Raw genomic sequence first — 21,152 nt, forward strand, 5'->3', positions numbered from 1 at the left:
CACTCCATTCCAGTAGGTGGCGGTAATGCAGCTCTAAGCTGGTTTGTTCAACCGCAGACAAGAAGAAGAAGACGACCGAAAACTGCAGTGCAGCTAATGTGGGTCGGATCGGATTGCATTTTTTATTTCTTTCCGATATCCGATCCAGTAATTTAGGCTGAATATCGGATCGGCGCATCCCTAGTTACACCACATTAATGTTTTTCAGTGGTTATTGACACTCACTGACTTATTAAAATATATGCTGTCCATTTAAATCCTCTTACTAGGTATGTTACAAAAAAATTCATTCTTTCCATCTGAAATGTGTCCAGACAGAAAAGTTACAGCCAATTAACTGCTCCTAATAATGCCATGATGGAATACAGCTTTGACTGTGGAACACTCTGGCATTAATAAACTTTCTGATCAAGAAAACATTCTGAAGCTAAGTTAAAACATAAAATTATGCATCCACATATCTTAAATTGGTGTCCAAATGTGCAATCAGCGCTTCTCTTCTCTTTTCTCTTCTCTTTTCTCTTCTCTTTTCTCTTCGCTTCTCTTCTCTTCTCTTCTCTTCACAGGCTCCAAACAGCTGAGGTCAGAAATCACTGGTCAATAATAAATTTTATTTTATTTTTTTAATGTATTATCTCTATTACACGCTTTGCTGTGATACTGGGTTGTTCCAGTAGCTGCTCTCCTCACAGTCACCCAGTTTTACAGCTGCGACTTCAGCAGCTCATCCAACAGGCCTTTAGATCACGCCAAGGTTGTCTTCCACATTTCTCACCGGTCAGGACGAGTTGAGAAGTTGTCCACACCTGAGTGGAATATAAATCCCCCTGTCTGCTCTTCAATCGAGTCTTACAGAAGATTTTGGCACACTGAACCTGGTCAAGAAGCAGCAAAGGCTGTGGTTGGTATTTGCCAGGAGACGCATAGAGCCCCTAATTACATGACTGACTTTCACCATAAGCAGCTGGAACAACTCTGCCCTGTTGGTTGTTTTCCTCTCCAGTCCAGCTGGGAAGAGCCCATCTGTCCCATGAGTGTCAGCATTGCTTAAAAGGAGGGAAATACATCTATATTACAGACACTTTCTCTCCAAGTGAAGAACAGGGTAGTGATGAGCTGAACATCCTCTGATATAAATCCATCTATGCCAACTCTGATTTCTTCACTCTCTGCCCCACAGACCAACCTGTCTTTGGGAGGAAAAATCCCTGTTGTTCCTGTTACACTCCCCGAGAGGCGAACACTGAAAACTTTTACCTGCCTCAGCCCCTGAAGAGGGCCCAGATTTCCCTGATATGTTCAGAGTTCCCAGCTGCTACCTCGACCTCAACCTTAGGGAAATGTTTAATAAGACACAAACTACATCACTGCCACCGCATAGATTATATGACTCAATTGGGCAGCTTCCAGCACAGAGGTGAGATGGTGAAGGCCTGCAGATTGGGGTGGAGCATAGTGGACAACAGATGAAAGTGAGAGAGGCTGCAGGTCTAATAAAAAAGAGGCAGAAGTCAATGGTGTGATAAACTTTCACTGTTCTACTTTTGCAATTATTCATTTATTGAAATGTGCTCCTTATTTTGTTATGTGGTCATTTTTAAAATCTAGGTAATCTGTTTCACAATGAGCACAATATTTTTAACACCTTTATTTTAGCAAAATCAATACCACACCCATCCATCCATCCATCCGGATTGTGTATGTGCTGCATGACAAGACCTAAACCATGTCATCATAATACAAGATTATGTGATAGGATAATAAACATGGACGCAGAACACATACATGTATATGATAACAAATGTAAATTTTATTTTATTGCTGTTATGTGAATGGTTAAAAACAATGGACAGAATGATTTTATTTGAAAAAAATATTAAAGTAAACATACATTGCAATTCACTGATGGATAAGAATCACTGCAATGAAATAGTAACAATTGTATTGACATTTAATAATCAAATAAATAGTTTTAAATAATGATATATGCAACAGTAAATAATTCCCAAAGTGGTTTCTTAATTTCATTTCAAAATTAAACTTCTGTTTTTGTTTTGTTTTGTTGTTTCTTGCTTCTGTAAATGCAAACAGGTAAATATTTTACAGGCTCAGTAAGAAAACTATTGTAGTGAACAGTACAACAGAAAAGAAGTTTTCAAAGGTGAGCTCGTATCACTTTGAAGTCAGTAGCACCTGCAGCTGTTTTCCTGTTTTCTCATATCTGACTTAGTCCTCTCGTAGATAAGCCTCGTGCACCTCACGCTCTTCGCTGTCCTCTAGGAAGGAAGTGTATTCTGCCATCCTCTGGATCTCTTCTACTTTAGTCTCAGCCAACTTCTTATCTGCTTCGGCAGAAAGTTTCAGTGCGTCTTCCACCTGCGACTGGGCCACCTGAATGTTTGTCCTCAGTGAGTTGGACGCCTGCTGTGCTCCTGGAAATACACGGATTCATTTTTGTCAGATTTCTGGCAAACATCAGAAGTTGTTACAACACCTGCTAAAGATTTTTTAAAAATTAGGCATGTGCAACTATTCCTGAAGCTCCCCAGAGTAACAGCATATGACTGCATGTTCTAAAAATGATTTTAAAGACTTCTCTAAATCATCATTCAGGCACACATTTTTCTCACCTGAAGCGCACGCTGCCTCAGCTGCCATTTTACACAGGCTGACAGCATTGATCCAAGCTGATTCATAGCGCTTGCATTCAACTAGTCTCTCGCTAGCCTGTAAGGAAAAAAAAGAAGAAATATGTTTCTTGGAATAAAAACTCATTTTCAAAAGACAAACTCAACATGTTAATACATTAAGGTTTTGTTTTGCGCATGTTTTCTCTAAAGAGGACAACACAAACTAACCTCTGCACGCCAGCTGTTGATTGCTTGCTGGAATGAATCCTCCTCTGCTTGGGTCAGTTTTCCCAATGAGGCCAAGTATCGTCTTTGGAAAGCAATCCGTGAGTGTACAGCCTGTTGGCGAACAGAGGGGGCACAGACAGTCAGTGTGGTAATTGCTGAAAGTTTTATGGTTATTGTCACCATATTTAATAATTGGTTGCAAACTGCTGCAGGGTATTATTGAATGGATGCGTGTGTCCAAATTTTTTTTGTCCTCTTATATTTGTATTGAATTCTTATGACACTATTTTCTAAATCTCTTGGGGAATCCTGCGTTTTGCATAACAGGCTTCACATGCAGTTAAAACCTACCTTTGAATACTCTGTAAGTGCATCAACGTAAGCCAAAGTGGTCTGAGAGAGGAAAGTGCACGAGCTGTCTGTAACCACTGTGGCTGCTCTTCTGATCAGCGAGTCATGCGAGAGGTTTTCCACTTGCTGCAAAAAGGGAGAAAAACAAACACCTGTTTTTTTAAGTTTTTCCTTTAGTTTCTCCATGTGCAAAATACATAGAAGATCTGAAGATATAACAGTACTGGAGTTGTAGGTGACTGGGTTAATTTTATGTTATATGAGGAGATTCACCCACCTGTGTAAAAGGGGCAGCACAAAGCCCATGTGCAACACTTAAAGATGCTATGCTCATGTGTGAAGGCTTTGTCGGTTCCCCCAACTTCTGGTTTCCAGGCTTCCTGCTCTCAGAGCTGCTGTAAAAATGTTGCAGTACTTTACAATAAGGACCACAAAATAAATTAATGCTATTTCAGTTGTCTGATATGGACCAAACTGGGGCAAGTTTCAGTAAGCAACAAAGATTACTGTTCTGTTTTAAGTTCAAACTGCATGGTGTTGGCTATTTATTCATAACTTACCTGAGGAAGCGGATGCAGGCTGCTCCTCTCCTGAGTGAGCTCTTGTTGAGTCGCAGTACTGACATGTCTGTCTGATTCCACACCAGTGCCCCGGTGGCACGGCTCGCACACACTGTACACTGACGAACAGCTTGCATTTTGGAGATTAATTTGATCTGCTGCACTTACAGAGTCTGTTGATCTGATCTGTAAAATAGGTTCCTGGCTGCAGGTTTTCTGTTCTGCTTAAACCTTGCGCTTGTCTTACTAAAAGTCAGAGAAATGATCTCGCTTGCTGCTAGAGAAGTTTGAGTCTCCTCTCTGAATCAAAACTGTCCTGTCCTGTGGGTATTTGTAAGGTTTCAGCACTAGTCCATTACGTAAAAGGCATTGATCTGTTGACTAGCTCTGTAAATGTACGTATTTGGTGTTATCTACAAAACCCTGCAGATACGTGCAGACTGGAGACCATTTGTGTTGGCTGATTGACAAATCCTTTATCACTGTATAGGGTTTACATGTATGAATAATAGGGACAGATGTAGGGTTTTTCAGTGGAGACTTTACATTGTTTTTGAACTTTTCATTTCACTTGAGCTGTTTGTATGTTATAATTTCTCTCTTCTCCATAGTTGGCTGATAGACGAACAACGGCACAAGTAAGAGTAGCGCACAGACTGCCCACACATTGCTTTTGCACTACCCATGCTGAAGGATAATTTTGGCCTTAAGGAATTAACTGATCTATAACACGTGAGAGAGAAGTGTGTCATCTCCACTAAAAAAATCCCCCCAGTTAAGACACAAAATGCATAAAAGCATGAACCTCTTTGTACTCTACAAGAGTGCTTTTCAAAAAGGTGTTTGCACAAAAATGACAGAGACAAAAATCCAAGACTGTGACAACAGAAATAAAATGTTGAGAATTGGGAGATACTTGACCCAACTGCAGAAACAGGATAACAATTAAATAAAGTTTATTGTAATTTATCAATTAGTTAATAGTTGTTTGGATCAGGCCTGTGTGTGAATGAATACTAGCTGGCTCAGGTGAGCTTCTGATAAGCATGGGAGGACTACCTGAATCTGACAGGAGTTGGGGAGTTGAGCATGTGGCAGACTGGATTTATCCAGGATGAGCTGGTGGTGGACAGCTGGGAAGAACAGAACCTCAGGAAAAGTGTGAGAGCTACTGGGAAATCAAAACCAAAATGAGGCTGCTAGAGCTTGTCATAGAACCAGTAAACTAAATTAGGAACCCAGATTTGTGTGCTTTTTCTTTTTTTTTTTTTTTTGGGGGGGGGTCTGGAATGAGTTAAAACTCTTCCTTCCTGTGAGGTCTGTTTGCCTTATTTCTATCTACTAACCTTGTATGTGTCTCTTGTTTTATGCAGGTCATCTAAACTGTTGGAGAAAGAGGGCCTCAATTATGAAATGAGAAATTGCTGGCACCATAACAGCTTGTATTGAGTTTTTTTTTTCTTTGTAAATGCCGCATTAAATAAAGAGTTGGATTAAGCTGATACTATCAGATAATATGATTTAAAGCTATTTGGGGGTAATGAAGGAGAGTATAGGGTGTGTTAATTGTGTTGTCTGTGTAGATTCTCAGTCATCCAGGTCATAGTAGTCTCTGGAGCTTGAAAAAGGCGACTGGACTTCTTTTTGTTTCTTGAAGACGTTTCACCTCTCATCCGAAAGGCTTCTTCAGTTCTCAACCAAATGGTGGAGAGACCCAGGTATTTAAACCCCTGTGGGCGTAGTCCCCTGGAGGTGGTTATGACCCTCTATTGATCATGTGCGTGAACACATGTGCCCAGGTGTGAAGGGGGCGTGGGTCATATTTAATCAGTGGTTTCAGTTGAAACCAATTTATTGTGTTAATTGTGTTAATTGCATTTCAGGGAAAACTTTACAACACGAGGAGCATGCAGGACAATCACATAATTAAGCCAACGCCGTAGCAAAGTGATGCATACTTTCATTTGTCAAATCGGTATTACAAAATTATTTCACTCATATTCTCTGGTTTTCTCTTTATTTTACTAAAAATGGGCAAGTTCATTTGTCCCGCCTCTGTGCCATTCAGTGCTTCACTGAAACTGAAATTGCCAAGTTTGGTGACTGCTCTTTGTCTCATAGCCTGCAAGTGAGTTATTTGCTGAGGTGGGTTCAAAAGCAGAAAGTTTGTTTTGGACACAGATTGTGGCCCAGTCCTCTGGGGTCCTCATTACTGACGCAGAACTTACGCAAAGAGCTGATGAACCCCCATGAGCTGCTCTCCACAGAGTCAACTTGTTTGCCAAACAAAAGAAAACTTCAGGTTGCTCAATGGGACTCTGTCTGGCTAGTCTGTTAATTACTAAGCAGGGGAGACGGGACCTGCTCTCTAACTGCGCTCTGGAGATTCAGCACAGTACCTCAGTGCAGAAACATCTCTTAATAGTTTTCATCACCTTTTTTTGAAAACAATGCTGACATTACACCCGCAGCTCTCTGCTCTGATTACCAACTTCAGTAATGTTGTGCAAGAGTGACATGTTGAAACACTGTCACAAAAAGATAATGCACATCAAAAATGCAACATGCTTTGTGCCAAATGGTTGTTTTTTAAAGTGTGCGTTTGCCATTTGCACTCCCCTCTATAATTATCTAAGCAGTCTTTACTAGTACAAACCTCAAAATCACAGTTCAGTATTTACACAAACTAAATGGTACATTTTGTTAGAAGTATTCAGGTCATTCCTGCTGGAGCCTGATATCTGAAAAGTCCACATTTTTGGCCTCCTTTCTGGCAACAACATTACGTAATCTGTTTGTTCCTTAATGAACCCCAAACACTAGAAACCTGACCTAACAGACATATTCTTTTAGTCAGCTTTGGTTTAAAAAAGTATAGATTTACCTTGCTGCTATATTCTGTACTTTTCTTTTGCTAATTACAAATATGAGAAATTTTACAACTGGTAATCGCTTATAAGCATAGTTCAAAGTGTAAATATAAAGTGTGACCTAATTTCTGAGTCAAATGTTTATTCCCCGTAACAAATTTTACCAGGAATCTCAACATCCCTTAACTCTGAACACTGAATCACAATTGATCCTGAGCTTAATCTGGGGTCTAACAGTCTGTTTAAGTTGCTTTCAGCATGTCTTCCCAACATATTTTATATTGACCACTCGTGCCAATCTGGGCAATCCACTACAACTGAGGTGGTACTGTATATTGGTCAGGTAAACTTTTCAACCCATATTCAAATCTTAGCTAAATGTCTAAATTCTCAACCAGTGATTCTCCAATTAGGGCCTGGAGGCCAAATCTGGGCCACAGAGGTGCGCCCACCCACCATTTTAAAGGCTTCTAAAAATAGTGACTGAAGAGGTTCAAGCTATAATGTTGTAAATTTGTAAGTCATTCATAATCAAGCTAATCATTTTCAATTTGCAGGTTTTTTTAATGCAGTCAAATATGCAATTTATCAAATGTCATTTAATTTAAAAATAACTGAATAACCTAAAAATAAAGACGAGCTGTGTTGACCAAAGTAGGGATTAGTAGTGCTGCATTCGCATCTTCTAGTACACTTTCAGAGGGTACTTCACATAGTCTTGGTAATCGGCCTCGGGAGGTCCAGGTTTATGGGTTAGCCATGATCTTGGCTTTCAGGTCAGATGCTCTGGTATTGAACATACCAGTTGTTACTGGGGCTTGATAACCAATCTCAGAGTGTGGGGATGACAATATCTCCCCCTGACCTGATGTCCTGGCTCCCATTTACTGTAGCATTTATGTTGTACCTCGTCAACCTCTAATTGCAAAAGCAGTTGCTTTCTGCAGGTGAGCTACGGGTTGTTTCAATGTCAGTCTAGATGTTGGGTGCATCCTCTTTATATACCCTTTGACTGGGATTACATGTGTAGTAGCATTCCAACATTTCCCGATTCTCATCTCGTGTCCACTTGCACCGTATCCTTGTTCCAGTAGCCCACTTATTGTCAGTATGCTCTGCTTCCTCAACACCGGAAGCGGACCTTGTTAATCCGGGCGGCATCCGAGCCAGTAGGGCTTCAGTTACATCTCACTCACTCATTTTCTGATGTAGGCTTGGCTAGCATGGGAGTCTAGTCTGGGGACCCTTACTGGATACACGCCATGACCGGGATTCAAACCTTCAAACCAAAGACTGTAACATTACCACTACACTATGCATATATCCAAACTTTTGACTGGTACTGTATATATACAGTACCAGTCAAAAGTTTGGACACACTTACCCATTCATATGAATGGGTACATATACTCCCATTTTGAATGTGTACTTAGATGTTGTTTAACACTAAAAGTGCTACTATAACACTGAAAGTGTTATGGGGCAACAGCTTTACTGGTCCAGCCCACTTCAGGTAAAACTGTGTTGAATGTTGCACAAAATGAGTTTGACAGCCCTGCTCTGTAACACTGCTCGTAAAAAACACTTTAAGAGCCACGTTTTGCTCTTAGCTCAGAGTTGAGCATGACGAAGGTGAGATGGTTAACCTTTTTAATCTTAGAATAAATCAGTTGTTACTTTGTAAAGCCTGGATTAGAGTAAGAGAAAAACTAACTAACATATGAATTGTGACAGGCTCATAATGAAAGAGGTCTCACCAACACCTGCAGCTCATAAACTGCCACGCTTAATATTAAACTAACGTTAAAAAAAAAAAAAAAAAATTGCATTGAGATGTGGCCAAATGGCAGTGCCCAGCAGTTTGTACAAGACACAGCTGGTTCAACTAACCCAGATCACTTTCAAGGTGCCCACTCAGCAAAGTCAGCATAATGCCAGCAATCGATACGAGAGCTCCCCTTCCAGCTGGACGAGGCTCGACTGACTGAATCAGCAAAATGTAAATTTAAAGGGGCATTTGCGGTTTGTCCGCTGTGTTCGAGCGTCTCTCTTGCCCTCAAAGTACAGCCACTTCAGTGGCCTTCATTTTCACAGATGTTCTGGCACTAATGAACTGTACCATCATTGCATAACAGGCTTCCAACGTGCAGCCAAGTTCAGCAAACTGAGATACTTTTAAACCTGTGGGATGGAAAAACACTGTGCTTAGACAGGATGTTAATTATTTTGCTGGTTTATGATCGTTTAGATGGATCTGAAAATTATAATATTTTTTTAGTGATTGGGTGTAGATTTAAATATTTTATAAATCTTTAGTGTAAAGGCTGGATTTAATTCATAATAACTACTGTATTTTTTGGTTTAGCTTGCTGGTGAAAATAGAAACAGCAACATTTTGTGCTTTTGCTTTTCCCATATTGACTCAATTTATGATTAATGCTGAATACAATTATGTGTTTAACATTGTGTAAAGGCCTGGATTTATCTGCCTTGTGACAACAGTTATATCATGATATCATTATAGGTTTTACTGTCATGGTCCTCGGTCTGAAGCCTGGTGTTTTTGAGTTTGATGGACTTTTAAGGATTAACTGTTTACATATCTGATCCCTGGTTTTGTTTTCTTGTCCTTCGTGTCGTTTTTTAATATGTTTAATCACGTTCTCGGTTTTGATGCTTAGTTCTGTTCTTTCTCAGTGTGTCTGTATTCCCAGTGCGGCATTAAGTCTGCGTTCTTGTCTCCGTCCAGTTGTTTCCTGTTTTACTTTGTGAGTTATTGTCTCTTGCGCTCTGTGTTTAGTTTACTTCCTGGTCTTGTTTGTTGTATTACTTTCAGCTGTGCTCCCCACCTGTTGCCCGTTCCCTAATTATCCCTTGTGTATATATTGTCTCAGTCGTTTGTTCTGTAACCAGCCTTGTTTAGTTCTCTTTTGCTTTCAGCCAGAATAAAGGCTCACCTTTTGTTTAACCATGGCTTCCTGCTCCTGAGTCCTGCATTTGGGTCCTCACTAGTGGAAGTTCGGCTCTTTTCAGAGAGCCGGCTCTTCTGGCTTGGCTCCCAAAGAAGAGCAGGCTCTTTTGGATCCCAAATGGCTCCTTGGATTGTAGTTAAAAAAATGTGTAAAATGAATCACTTTTCCTCACCATTCCTGCATGTAGCCTATATGTAAAGTGCAACTTCCTCTTGCTATTTCTGGTCTCTGAGCAAACTTTGCAGGAGATGCTCCCTCTGTGTTTGATCTTTGTGGACTCACTGTGTGGTGTGTCTCTGCCCTCCCCACCCTGTTGCTCCGTGTAGACACGCAGATTCCACCACACGTCTTAACCAATCACGTGCGGCTTCCACAAAAAAAAAAAAAAAAAATGAACGAAGGAATGAAAAGAATAAAGAAACGGCTCACTATCAGGAGCCCGCTCCCATCGTTCACTTCAAAGAGCCGACTCTTAGAGCCGGATCGTTCACGACCGACCCATCACTAGTCCTCACCTCCACACACACCACACGCTCTGCTCCCACGCACCATGAAATTTACCTTTTGTTAAACTGAAACTATAAAACACAACTTGCTCTGTTTTTCAAAGTTTCAAATTTGTTGCATCAAATCTGGTAGACCATCATCATTGTTTAGAGTTATGATTATTATAGAGTGATTTCTTAAAACCTACTCTGGTCAGGCATTTAGGACAAGAACGAATATTAATATTTCAAACCTGAGAATGGATGACAAACGCCTGCATTTATTGTGACATTTTTACTTTACAGGGTAATTTATTGTTCATTAGAAGAAAACTGTAAAATAAACTGAAGTCAAACAACATACATGCCCCTCCCTTGAACATAATATGGCTTCTATTCAGAGTATGTCTGTTTTGTATGCTAATGTTTTAGCAGCAGTCATGAATGTTTAAGTCCCTCCTTGTCAGTAGAGCAGTGCGTCACCTTTTTTAGCCTTTTGCCCCACAGGAATCTGTTCGTAATGAGAACCATAATGCTTAATGACAATAGCATGAAATTAATTTATCTCTGGGGGAATCACCTCTGAGCCTAACATGAGGAAATGAGGCCCAAAAACATCAGATAAGGGGAACGGCATCCCTGAGATTTTGATCACTGAAGACATATTTGATAAGAAATCTGAGCTCATCTGATTGTCATTCTTACAGGGTGAGTTAGGCAGTGTCTCAGTACTAATTTGGAAATGGGTTTTTAGTTACATTCTGCTGATTATTTTATGAGGCAAAGCAGCTGAAGTTGTAAATTTTATTGAACAGTATTTTTGTGTATATGGAGCTTTAAATTGTGCTTTATTTTTGAACCGTGTGCTGCAGTTCAAAGCTGCAAAATGCAGAATCTGACTGAACTTCCTGTTAATGCAACGTCTCAAAAAAGGCTGGCGGTTATCATCAAGGTGTGTGCAGTTATCCCCTTCTTCTGCGCCTTCCTCTGCTGCATCGTTGTCATGCTGCACATCTTTGCCTCTCAAAGGCAGTTCCTAGATAGCTCTCGATATATCCTGTTTGCTCACATGCTGATCAATGACACCCTGCAGATCCTGTCCTCTGTGCTGCTCTTCCTGTTTGTAATGGGTCAGGTGAAATTTCCTGTTGTCTACTGTGTTCCACTGTTGTTCGTATCCACCGTCACTTACCAGAACACACCGTTAATCCTGGCTGCAATGTCACTGGAGCGTTATGTTGCCATTTTCTATCCCCTGCAGCGCCCCGCTGCCTGGCACTCAGGCCGTATCTGGATCATTAATCTTTGTCTGTGGCTTATAAGCTGCATGTTCCCCATCATCGAGTACTCCATCGGGAAGCAAGATCCTGCTGTGAAAATCCTCTCTACCCCTGTGCTCTGCAAAACTGTAGTTTTCAGCTCATCTCCAATCCAAGTATTGTTCAGAAGTGCTGTGAGTGTGATGTTCTTTGCAGTTGTGGCTGTTGTCATCTTCTTCACATACGTGAGAATCCTGCTGGAAACCAGGAAGCTGAGACAGGACAGAGTATCTGTGAACAAAGCCATGCACACCGTGCTGCTGCACGGCTTTCAGCTGCTTCTGTGCATGTTGGCTTTCACTCTCCCCGTCACCGAAAAACTCATATTGCTGATCACCAACTGGCTACTAGAAGACATTATCTTTTTCAATTATTTCTGTTTTATCTTAATCCCGCGCTTTCTCAGCCCACTCATCTACGGCTTCAGAGATCACAGTCTGAGGCGCTACGTTGGTAAAACATTCCTCTGCTGCTCAAACAAAGTCAAACCCCATGTCAGAAACAAACAACGGGACCGTTCGTTTGCTTCTTAAAAAAGAAGTTTAAACTCTTGTAGAAATGATGCTCAAACAGGGTATCTGCATCTCTGCCTGTCAGACACCCAAATGAACACTGAACAGTTTCTTATTCTGTCATTATTTCTGCTCACACTGACAATTTAACAGATTCCTTCTTGTACTTGCATGTGGAGCAAACTTCATAATAATCTAAAATGAGTCTTCATGAATTGATAGAAAGTAGAAAAAGTTACACTGCTGAAGAAAATCTGTCTTTGTGTTACTGTCCCTCCAGCGCAGGTCAATAAAAAAAAAATGTATTCAGATGATTTGTTTGACTAATGCTATTCTAAAGCTTCTCATTAGCTCCAGATATTTTTTCACAGAAGAAAGGAACTGGCTAATTAAAAGGGATCATTATCAGGTAAATACTGTATTTACAGTAAAGAATAAAGTTTCAGTGTTAATGTGAACACCTGAATTTTGATTTGGCAACCTGATGAAGATTTGACTTCTTTTCCTTTATATGAAAAAAAGGCTGGAAATTGTGTAAATGTGTCTGAAATCTAAATAAGAAAACCCTCATGCATGCTGTCAGTCATATTTTTGTGTCAGATTGTGTGTTTGACTAAACGTGTGATGCTTGCACTGATAAATGTGATGTAGATGAAAAGCTCATTGTCTCTATGAAGCAAATCTCAGAAAAGACTTTTTATTGACACATTTTTGCAATTTTACTGTGTCCAGGACTTACTGAAAATAACTGCATCATAAAAACCTGCCACTGTATACTGCAGGGAAATTCTATAAAACTGTGATAACATGTCTTTATAATTGATCCTGTGGATTTTCATGCTTTAATGCTTTGGCTGGTACTGTGAAACAACTTCTGTCTTAAAAGGTTGTACTTGGTGAGTCCTGCAGAAAAAATTCACTCCCTGAAACAAGCGAACAATCATGCTTTGCCGTCTAATCTGAGGATTTATAAACAGTTTAGACATTTACTAATCTCTGAATAAGAATGAACTAACGTCTCGTACCCTCTGTGAAGCAGTCATGATGCCCGTGGTTTTATAGATCTGATGCTGTTAATCATAAACCAGCAGAGAGTAAAATCTGCACCAGCACCGTCAGACTAGATTACTCCACAGTGGAAGTGAATGTTAAATCAGGTCTGGCAGGGACGAATCCTCTCATTCTGTCAGTCAGGATTTATGATCAGCTGTAACTCTAAATGCTTTTTGGCTCTCTGTGACCCACTTTAGTTGGATTTTAGTGCAGATATTTAAAATCTTTTTAGATGGTGGTGTCAGTGTTATAAGGTCTTACTGCAGCATATACAGTATTTGGATGCAGAACGTTTGAATGCATATACTGATGCTGCTGCTTGTCAGACTGTGCTTCATGTTTACTGGGATTCTTTAGGGATAATTATTGAGTGATGCTAATCAAACACTGACAGGCTACAGAAGTAGCTGAAAATGTTTCGTCCCTCCTCAACTTGGGTTTGAGATAAGTCATCACAACATGATTCATAGATTCAATGTAACAAGTGTTTTCATCCTAAATGTATCCAGTTTGCATTGACATGATTTCTTTCTTTAACAAAGAAATTAAAGATATAAAGAAGTAACCTGCATGTTTCCTGTGTTCTGGTTGTTAATTTTCCTGTTTTATCACATTTCAATGGAACTCTAAAAGTAACATGATAATAAAATCTTCATATCACACTACTGAAGTACTCTTTGCAATAAATAAATTAATCAAACACCTCTGAGCTTTGTTTTATTTGGTTTGACTGTGCTTTGACAGGAAATTAATTATTTTGCTGAATTATGATCATTTAGATGGATCTGAAAATTATAGTTTTTTGTATTTTTTAGTGATTGGGTGTAGATTTAAATGTTTTATTAATCTTTATTGTAAAGGCTACATTTAATTTGTGATAACTACTGTATTTTATGGTTTAGTTTGCTGATGAAAATAAAAACAGCAACATTTAGTGCTTTTGCTTTTCCCACATTGACTAAATTTATGATTAACACTAAAAGCAATTATGTGTTTAACATTGTGTAAAGGCCTGGATTTATCAGCCTTGTGACAACAGTTATATCATGACATCATTATTAGAAAGCATTGCATCAATTTTCATTGTTATGCAGATAATACTCAGCTTTATCTATCAATGAAGCCAGATGACACACATCAATTAATTAAACTGCAGGAATGTCTTAAAGACATTAAGGCCTGGATTACCTCTAATTTCCTGCTTCTAAATTCAGATAAAACTGAAATTCTTGTACTCGGCCCCACAAATCTTAGAAACTTGGTGTCTAACCAGATACTTACTCTGGATGGCATTACTTTGGCCTCCAGTAACACTGTGAAAAATCTTGGAGTCATTTTTTACCAGGATATGTCCTTCAATGCACATATTAAATAAATATGTAGGACTACTTTTTTGCATTTGTGCAATATTTCTAAAATTAGAAACATCCTGTTGCAGTGTGATGCTGAAACCCTAATTTATGTATTTATTACTTCTAGAGTGGACTATTGTAATTCATTATTATCAGGCTGTCCTAAAAGCTCCCTGAAAAGCCTTCAGCTGATCCAAAATGCTGCAGCTAGAGTACTGACAGGGACTAGAAAGAGAGAGCAGATTTCTCCCATATTGGCTTCTCTTCATTGGCTCCCTGTTAAATCTAAAATAGAATTTGAAATTCTTCTCCTCACATACAAGGTCTTGAATAATCAGGCCCCATCTTATCTTAAAGACCTCATAGTACTTTATCACCCCAACAGAGCACTTCACTCTCAGACTGCTGGCTTACTTGTGGTTCCTAGGATACTTAAGAGTAGAATGGGAGGCAGAGCCTTCAGCTTTCAGGCCCCTCTTCTGTGGAGCCAGCTTCCAGCTTGGATTCAGGAGACAGACACCCTCTCTATCTTTAAGATTAGGCTTAAAACTTTCCTTTTTGATCAAGCTTATTGTTAGGGCTGGATCAGGTGACTCTGAACCCTCCCTTAGTTATGCAGCTATAGGCCTAGGCTGCTGGGGGGTTCCCATAATGCACTGTTTATTTTCATTCACCTTATTTACTTTGTTTATACTCCACTCTGCATTTGATCATAAGTTATTATTAATCTCTGGCTCTCTTCCACAGCATGTCTTTTGTCCTGTCTCCCTCCCCTCAGCCCAACCAGTCACAGCAGATGACCCCCCCTCCCTGAGCCTGGTTCTGCTGGAGGTTTCTTCCTGTTAAAAGGGAGTTTTTCCTTCCCACTGTCACCAAGTGCTGCTCATAGGGGGTCGTTTTGACTGTTGGGTTTTCTCTGTATTATTGTAGGGTCTTTACCTTACAATATAAAGCACCTTGAGGTGACTGTTTGTTGTGATTTGGCGCTATATAAATAAAATTGAACTGATATGGTCCTGGGCCGGTGGCCCAGTGTTTTGTGTTTTCTTGATTCTGTTTCAGTTATTTCTCTGATTGTTAGTTTTCTTTTGTATTCCTCAGTTTATTCTAGTCCCTTGTGTTCCCCCATGTCAAGTCTGCCTGTTCCTTGGTTAGTCACTTCCTGTATTATTTTGACAGTCTTGTGTTCCCTGTGCTTTGTGTTTAGTTTTGCTTCCACTGTTATTAGTTTCATTTGCTTCACCTGTTGTGCCCTGCTGTTTCCTCTTGCCCTAATTACCTGCTGTGTGTTTAAGCCCTCAGTTGTTGTCTGATCATTGTTGTGTCATTGTCAGCGTTTCTCCTCCCTGTTGTGTGTTTCCCAGTTTACGTATTCCCTAGTTCTCCCAGGCTTGTTTTTTGTGGTTTGGCCTTGGTTGAGATTGTGTTGTTTTGTTTATTTTCTCTTGTGAGCCGCAGCATAATAAAAGCTGTCAAAGTTTAGCTCAGTGTCACGCATCCTGCATTTGGGTCCTACCCTTTCACCACACAGCCAACCATGACATGAATTGAGTTATAGGTTTTACTGTCATGGTCTTCGGTCTGAAGCCTGGTGTTTTTGAGTTTGATGGACATTTAAAGATTAACTGTTTACATTTCTGATCCCTGGTTTTGTTTTCTTGTCCTTCGTGTCCTTTTTTTAGTACGTTTAATCACGTTCTCGGTTTGATGCTTAGTTCTGTTCTTTCTCAGTGCGTGTGTATTACCAGTGCGGCATTAAGTCTGCGTTCTTGTCTCCGTCCAGTTGTTTCCTGTTTTACTTTGTGAGTTATTGTCTCTTGTGCTCTGTGTTTAGTTTACTTCCTGGTCTTGTTTGTTGTGATTACTTTCAGCTGTTGCCCGTTCCCTAATTATCCCTTGTGTATATATTGTCTCAGTCGTTTGTTCTGTAACTAGCCTTGTTTAGTTCGCTTTTGCTTTCAGCCAGAATAAAGGCTCACCTTTTGTTTAACCACGACTTCCTGCTCCTGAGTCCTGCATTTGGGTCCTCACCTCCACACACACCACACGCTCTGCTCCCACGCGCCATGAAATTTACCTTTTGTTAAACTGAAACTATAAAACACAACTTGCTCTGTTTTTCAAAGTTTCAAATTTGTTGCATCAAATCTGGTAGACCATCATCATTGTTTAGAGTTATTATCAAACAGCTGATATTGAATATCGATTTGAATTTTGATAAGGAGGATGTAAATGTAAAGTTTTACTAGATTTCTTAACATCTACTTTGGTCAGGCATTTAGGACAAGAACGAATATTAATATTTCAAACCTGAGAATGGATGACAAATGTCTGCATTTATTGTGACATTTTCACTTTAGAGGGAAATTTATTGTTCATTAGAAGAAAACTGTAAAATAAACTGAAGTCAAACCACATACATGCCCCTCCCTTGAGCATAATATGGCTTCTATTCAGAGTATGTCTGTGTTGTTCTGTTGCACTATTTATAAAGGACTTTAAACATTTTTATTGTATGCTAATGTTTTAGCACTCATGAATGTTTAAGTCCCTCTTTATCAGTAGAGCAGTGTGTCACCTTTAAGGTTTACGTAGGGGTAAATAACTCAATTAAAAACCAGTTTTGTCTGAGTTTATACTTTTTTTTTCTAATTTGTTAATTGTTGTAGCCAAGACAAGACATGCTTGTCTAAATTATTTTCCACAAATCCAGTAATAAAAGACCCATTAGCCTTTTGCCCCACAGGAATCTGTTCGTAATGAGAACCATAATGCTTAATGACAATAGCATGAAATTAATTTATCTCTGGGGGAATCACCTCTGAGCCTAACATGAGGAAATGAGGCCCAAAAACATCAGATAAGGGGAACGGCATCCCTGAGATTTTGATCACTGAAGACATATTTGATAAGAAATCTGAGCTCATCTGATTGTCATTCTTACAGGGTGAGTTAGGCAGTGTCTCAGTACTAATTTGGAAATGGGTTTTTAGTTACATTCTGCTGATTATTTTATGAGGCAAAGCAGCTGAAGTTGTAAATTTTACTGTACAGTCTGTTTTATTTAGTTTTTTCTTTTTGTGTATATGGAGCTTTAAATTGTGCTTTATTTTTGAACCGTGTGCTGCAGTTCAAAGCTGCAAAATGCAGAATCTGACTGAACTTCCTGTTAATGCAACGTCTCAAAAAAGGCTGGCGGTTATCATCAAGGTGTGTGCAGTTATCCCCTTCTTCTGCGCCTTCCTCTGCTGCATCGTTGTCATGCTGCACATCTTTGCCTCTCAAAGGCAGTTCCTAGATAGCTCTCGATATATCCTGTTTGCTCACATGCTGATCAATGACACCCTGCAGATCCTGTCCTCTGTGCTGCTCTTCCTTTTTGTAATGGGTCAGGTGAAATTTCCTGTTGTCTACTGTGTTCCACTGTTGTTCGTATCCACCGTCACTTACCAGAACACACCGTTAATCCTGGCTGCAATGTCACTGGAGCGTTATGTTGCCATTTTCTATCCCCTGCAGCGCCCCGCTGCCTGGCACTCAGGCCGTATCTGGATCATTAATCTTTGTCTGTGGCTTATAAGCTGCATGTTCCCCATCATCGAGTACTCCATCGGGAAGCAAGATCCTGCTATGAAAATCTCCACCACTGTGCTCTGCAAACCTGTAATTATCAGCTCATCTCCAATCCAAGTATTGTTCAGAAGTGCTGTGAGTGTGATGTTCTTTGCAGTTGTGGCTGTTGTCATCTTCTTCACATACGTGAGAATCCTGCTGGAAACCAGGAAGCTGAGACAGGACAGAGTATCTGTGAACAAAGCCATGCACACCGTGCTGCTGCACGGCTTTCAGCTGCTTCTGTGCATGTTGGCTTTCACTCTCCCCGTCACCGAAAAACTCATATTGCTGATCACCAACTGGCTACTAGAAGACATTATCTTTTTCAATTATTTCTGTTTTATCTTAATCCCGCGCTTTCTCAGCCCACTCATCTACGGCTTCAGAGATCACAGTCTGAGGCGTTACGTTGGAAAAACATTCCTCTGCTGCTCAAACAAAGTCAAACCCCATGTCAGAAACAAACAACGGGACCGTTCGTTTGCTTCTTAAAAAAGAAGTTTAAACTCTTGTAGAAATGATGCTCAAACAGGGTATCTGCATCTCTGCCTGTCAGACACCCAAATGAACACTGAACTTATTCTGTCATTATTTCTGCTCACACTGACAATTTAACAGATTCCTTCTTGTACTTGCATGTGGAGCAAACTTCATAATAATCTAAAATGAGTCTTCATGAATTGATAGAAAGTAAAAAAAGTTACACTGCTGAAGAAAATCCATCTTTGTGTTACCGTCCCTCCAGCGCAGGTCAACACAGAGAAAATTTATTTTAAAAAAAAATGTATTCAGATGATTTGCTTGACTAATGCTATTCTAAAGCCTCTCATTAGCTCCAGATATTTTTTCACAGAAGAAAGGAACTGGCTAATTAAAAGGGATCATTATCAGGTAAATACTGTATTTACAGTAAAGAATAAAGTTTCAGTGTTAATGTGAACACCTGAATTTTGATTTGGCAACTTGATCAAGATTTGACTTCTTTTTCTTTATATGAAAAAAAGGCTGGAAATTGTGTAAATGTGTCTGAAATCTAAATAAGAAAACTCTCATGCTTGCTGTCAGTCATATTTTTGTGTCAGATTGTGTGTTTGACTAAAACTGTGATTATCAAACTGATAAATGTGATGAAGATAAAAGCTCATGGTCTTTGTATGGAGCAAATCTCAGAAAAGACTTTTTATTGACACTTATTGAAAATAACTGCATCATAAAAAGCTGTCACTGTATACTGCAGGGAAATTCTATAAAACTGTGATAACATGTCTTTATAATTGATCCTGTGGATTTTCATGCTTTAATGCTTTGGCTGGTACCGTCAAACGACTTCTGTCTTAAAAGGTTGTACTTGGTGAGTCCTGCAGAAAAAATTCACTCCCTGAAACAAGCGAACAATCATGCTTTGCCCGTCTAATCTGAGGATTTATAAACAATTTAGACATTTACTAATCTCTGAATAAGAATGAACTAACGTCTCGTACCCTCTGTGAAGCAGTCATGATGCCCGTGGTTTTATAGATCTGATGCTGTTAATCATAAACCAGCAGAGAGTAAAATCTGCACCAGCACCGTCAGACTAGATTACTCCACAGTGGAAGTGAATGTTAAATCAGGTCTGGCAGGGACGAATCCTCTCATTCTGTCAGTCAGGATTTATGATCAGCTGTAACTCTAAATGCTTTTTGGCTCTCTGTGACCCACTTTAGTTGGATTTTAGTGCAGATATTTAAAATATTTTTAGATGGTGGTGTCAGTGTTATAAGGTCTTACTGCAGCATATACAGTATTTGGATGCAGAACGTTTGAATGCATATACTGATGCTGCTGCTTGTCAGACTGTGCTTCATGTTTACTGGGATTGAGTGATGCTAATCAAACGCTGACAGGCTACAGAAGTAGATGTAGATGTTTTGTCCCTCCTCAACTTGAGTTTTAGATAAGTCATCACAACATGATTCATAGATTCAATGTAACAAGTGTTTTCATCCTAAATGTACCCAGTTTGCATTGACATGATTTCTTTCATTAACAAAGAAATTAAAGATAAAAAGAAGTAACCTGCTTGTTTCCTGTGTTCGGGTTGCTAAGTGTCCTGTACATGCAATCACATTTCAATGGAACTCTAAAAATAACATGATAATAAAAACTTCATATCACACTACTGAAGTGGTCTTTGCAATAAATAAATTAATCAAACATCTCTGAGCTTTGTTGTATTTGGTTTGACTCCCTTTTAAAATTTAGGCCAAATATTTCAATAAATCCTTTACTTCAGTGTCAAACTTGGTTGACACTGAAGTAACAGTGAAGTAACACTGAAGTGAGACTTGGTTAAATAATGAAACCATTATTAATTCATCAGTTTAGTCTGTCATTCACATCACAGTGATACATACATTTTGCGACATAATCATGCCGTGACCCAGAAAAAAACAAGTGAAAAAAATTGTTTATTGTTTTGTGTGTGTGTGTGTGTGTGTTTTAAAGAAGAATATGGATATAAAAAAAAGTATTCATGCTTGTATAAACTAAGAAACAGTTCTTAAAAACTATCCTAAGCATTGCTTGGGAGAGTTGAAACCCACCATGCTTTTCCCTTTTGGATGGACCCTGCTTAGATCGCTGTAGGCAGGTCACCCATCAGCAGCTGCCATCTTTCAAAATTTATATTTTCAATTAATCTATTACAAATGCGACCTGTACAGGGTTCACCGTGCTTTTTGCCCTATGATAGCTGGGATAGGCTCCAGCCCCTCCGTGACCCTGAATAGGATAAACGGAAGAGAATGGATGGATGGGAGGGTGGACTAAATACCTCTCAAGGTCCAAATGGAGTACCTGTCACCACCAGGGGAGGCGCTGCCCATCTTTTAGGAATCTCTCCTGTTGCTGCAGCTTGGCTGTTGTGCAGAGCTTTGTCCTGCAGATGTCGCTGTGACTCCAAACTCGATATCTATTCTCTTGTAAAAGCAAATCATTTCGTTTAATTGCACATTTTAAAACATTCACTTGGAAGTAAAATTGAACTAAATATAGCAAATACATGACTTAATGCACACTGCTCAAACTGAATGAACACTTAATTTAATCACAAACCGCGTCTATAACAACCCCATAAATCTGTTATTGTTGAGCGCATGAGCGCAAACTAATTGCTGGGAATGAATCCAGGGGGCAGATATGATAAACAGAGGGCGAGAGCTGA

The 21,152-nt window shown here is 39.5% G+C and overlaps 3 protein-coding genes across 4 annotated transcripts; 2 read left to right on the plus strand and 1 right to left on the minus strand.

The window, feature by feature from the left end:
- Positions 1-1,816: 1,816 nt before the first annotated feature.
- LOC115790837 (diablo homolog, mitochondrial-like) lies at positions 1,817-4,090 on the minus strand. Of its 2 annotated transcripts, none has more exons than XM_030744803.1 (6): positions 3,770-4,090; positions 3,487-3,601; positions 3,210-3,335; positions 2,859-2,969; positions 2,631-2,727; positions 1,817-2,432 (listed from the first exon to the last, which is right to left on the minus strand). In XM_030744803.1, exons 1-6 carry the CDS (start codon positions 3,904-3,906, stop codon positions 2,227-2,229), a joined length of 792 nt encoding a protein of 263 aa, XP_030600663.1. In that variant the 5' UTR covers positions 3,907-4,090; the 3' UTR covers positions 1,817-2,226. The 2 variants fall into 2 exon arrangements, with proteins under 2 accessions (XP_030600663.1, XP_030600661.1); XM_030744801.1 differs by having other exon boundaries at positions 1,819-2,432; positions 3,487-3,604.
- A 6,892-nt stretch (positions 4,091-10,982) lies between these two features.
- Positions 10,983-11,948, plus strand: LOC115791247 (odorant receptor 131-2-like). Its single transcript, XM_030745411.1, has one exon. The coding sequence runs from the start codon at positions 10,983-10,985 to the stop codon at positions 11,946-11,948; it is 966 nt and encodes a 321-aa protein (XP_030601271.1).
- Positions 11,949-17,476: 5,528 nt separating this feature from the next.
- LOC115791262 (odorant receptor 131-2-like) lies at positions 17,477-18,439 on the plus strand. Its single transcript, XM_030745436.1, has one exon. The coding sequence runs from the start codon at positions 17,477-17,479 to the stop codon at positions 18,437-18,439; it is 963 nt and encodes a 320-aa protein (XP_030601296.1).
- The last annotated feature ends 2,713 nt before the right edge of the window (positions 18,440-21,152 follow it).

The sequence above is a fragment of the Archocentrus centrarchus genome, chromosome 13, assembly GCF_007364275.1.
Source record: "Archocentrus centrarchus isolate MPI-CPG fArcCen1 chromosome 13, fArcCen1, whole genome shotgun sequence".
Taxonomy (NCBI): Eukaryota; Metazoa; Chordata; class Actinopteri; order Cichliformes; family Cichlidae; genus Archocentrus; species Archocentrus centrarchus.

What these genes read in the sequence shown, in the direction of transcription:
- LOC115790837 (XM_030744801.1), bottom strand. Translation starts at nt 3,906, where the DNA reads ATGCAAGCTGTTCGTCAGTGTACAGTGTGTGCGAGCCGTGCCACCGGG. An exon ending in GCCTGCATCCGCTTCCTCAG is followed by an intron (nt 3,605 to 3,769) that starts GTAAGTTATGAA and finishes ACATTTTTACAG; the next exon opens with CAGCTCTGAGAGCAGGAAGC. An exon ending in GTGCTGCCCCTTTTACACAG is followed by an intron (nt 3,336 to 3,486) that starts GTGGGTGAATCT and finishes CCCTTTTTGCAG; the next exon opens with CAAGTGGAAAACCTCTCGCA.
- LOC115791247 (XM_030745411.1), top strand. Translation starts at nt 10,983, where the DNA reads ATGCAGAATCTGACTGAACTTCCTGTTAATGCAACGTCTCAAAAAAGG.
- LOC115791262 (XM_030745436.1), top strand. Translation starts at nt 17,477, where the DNA reads ATGCAGAATCTGACTGAACTTCCTGTTAATGCAACGTCTCAAAAAAGG.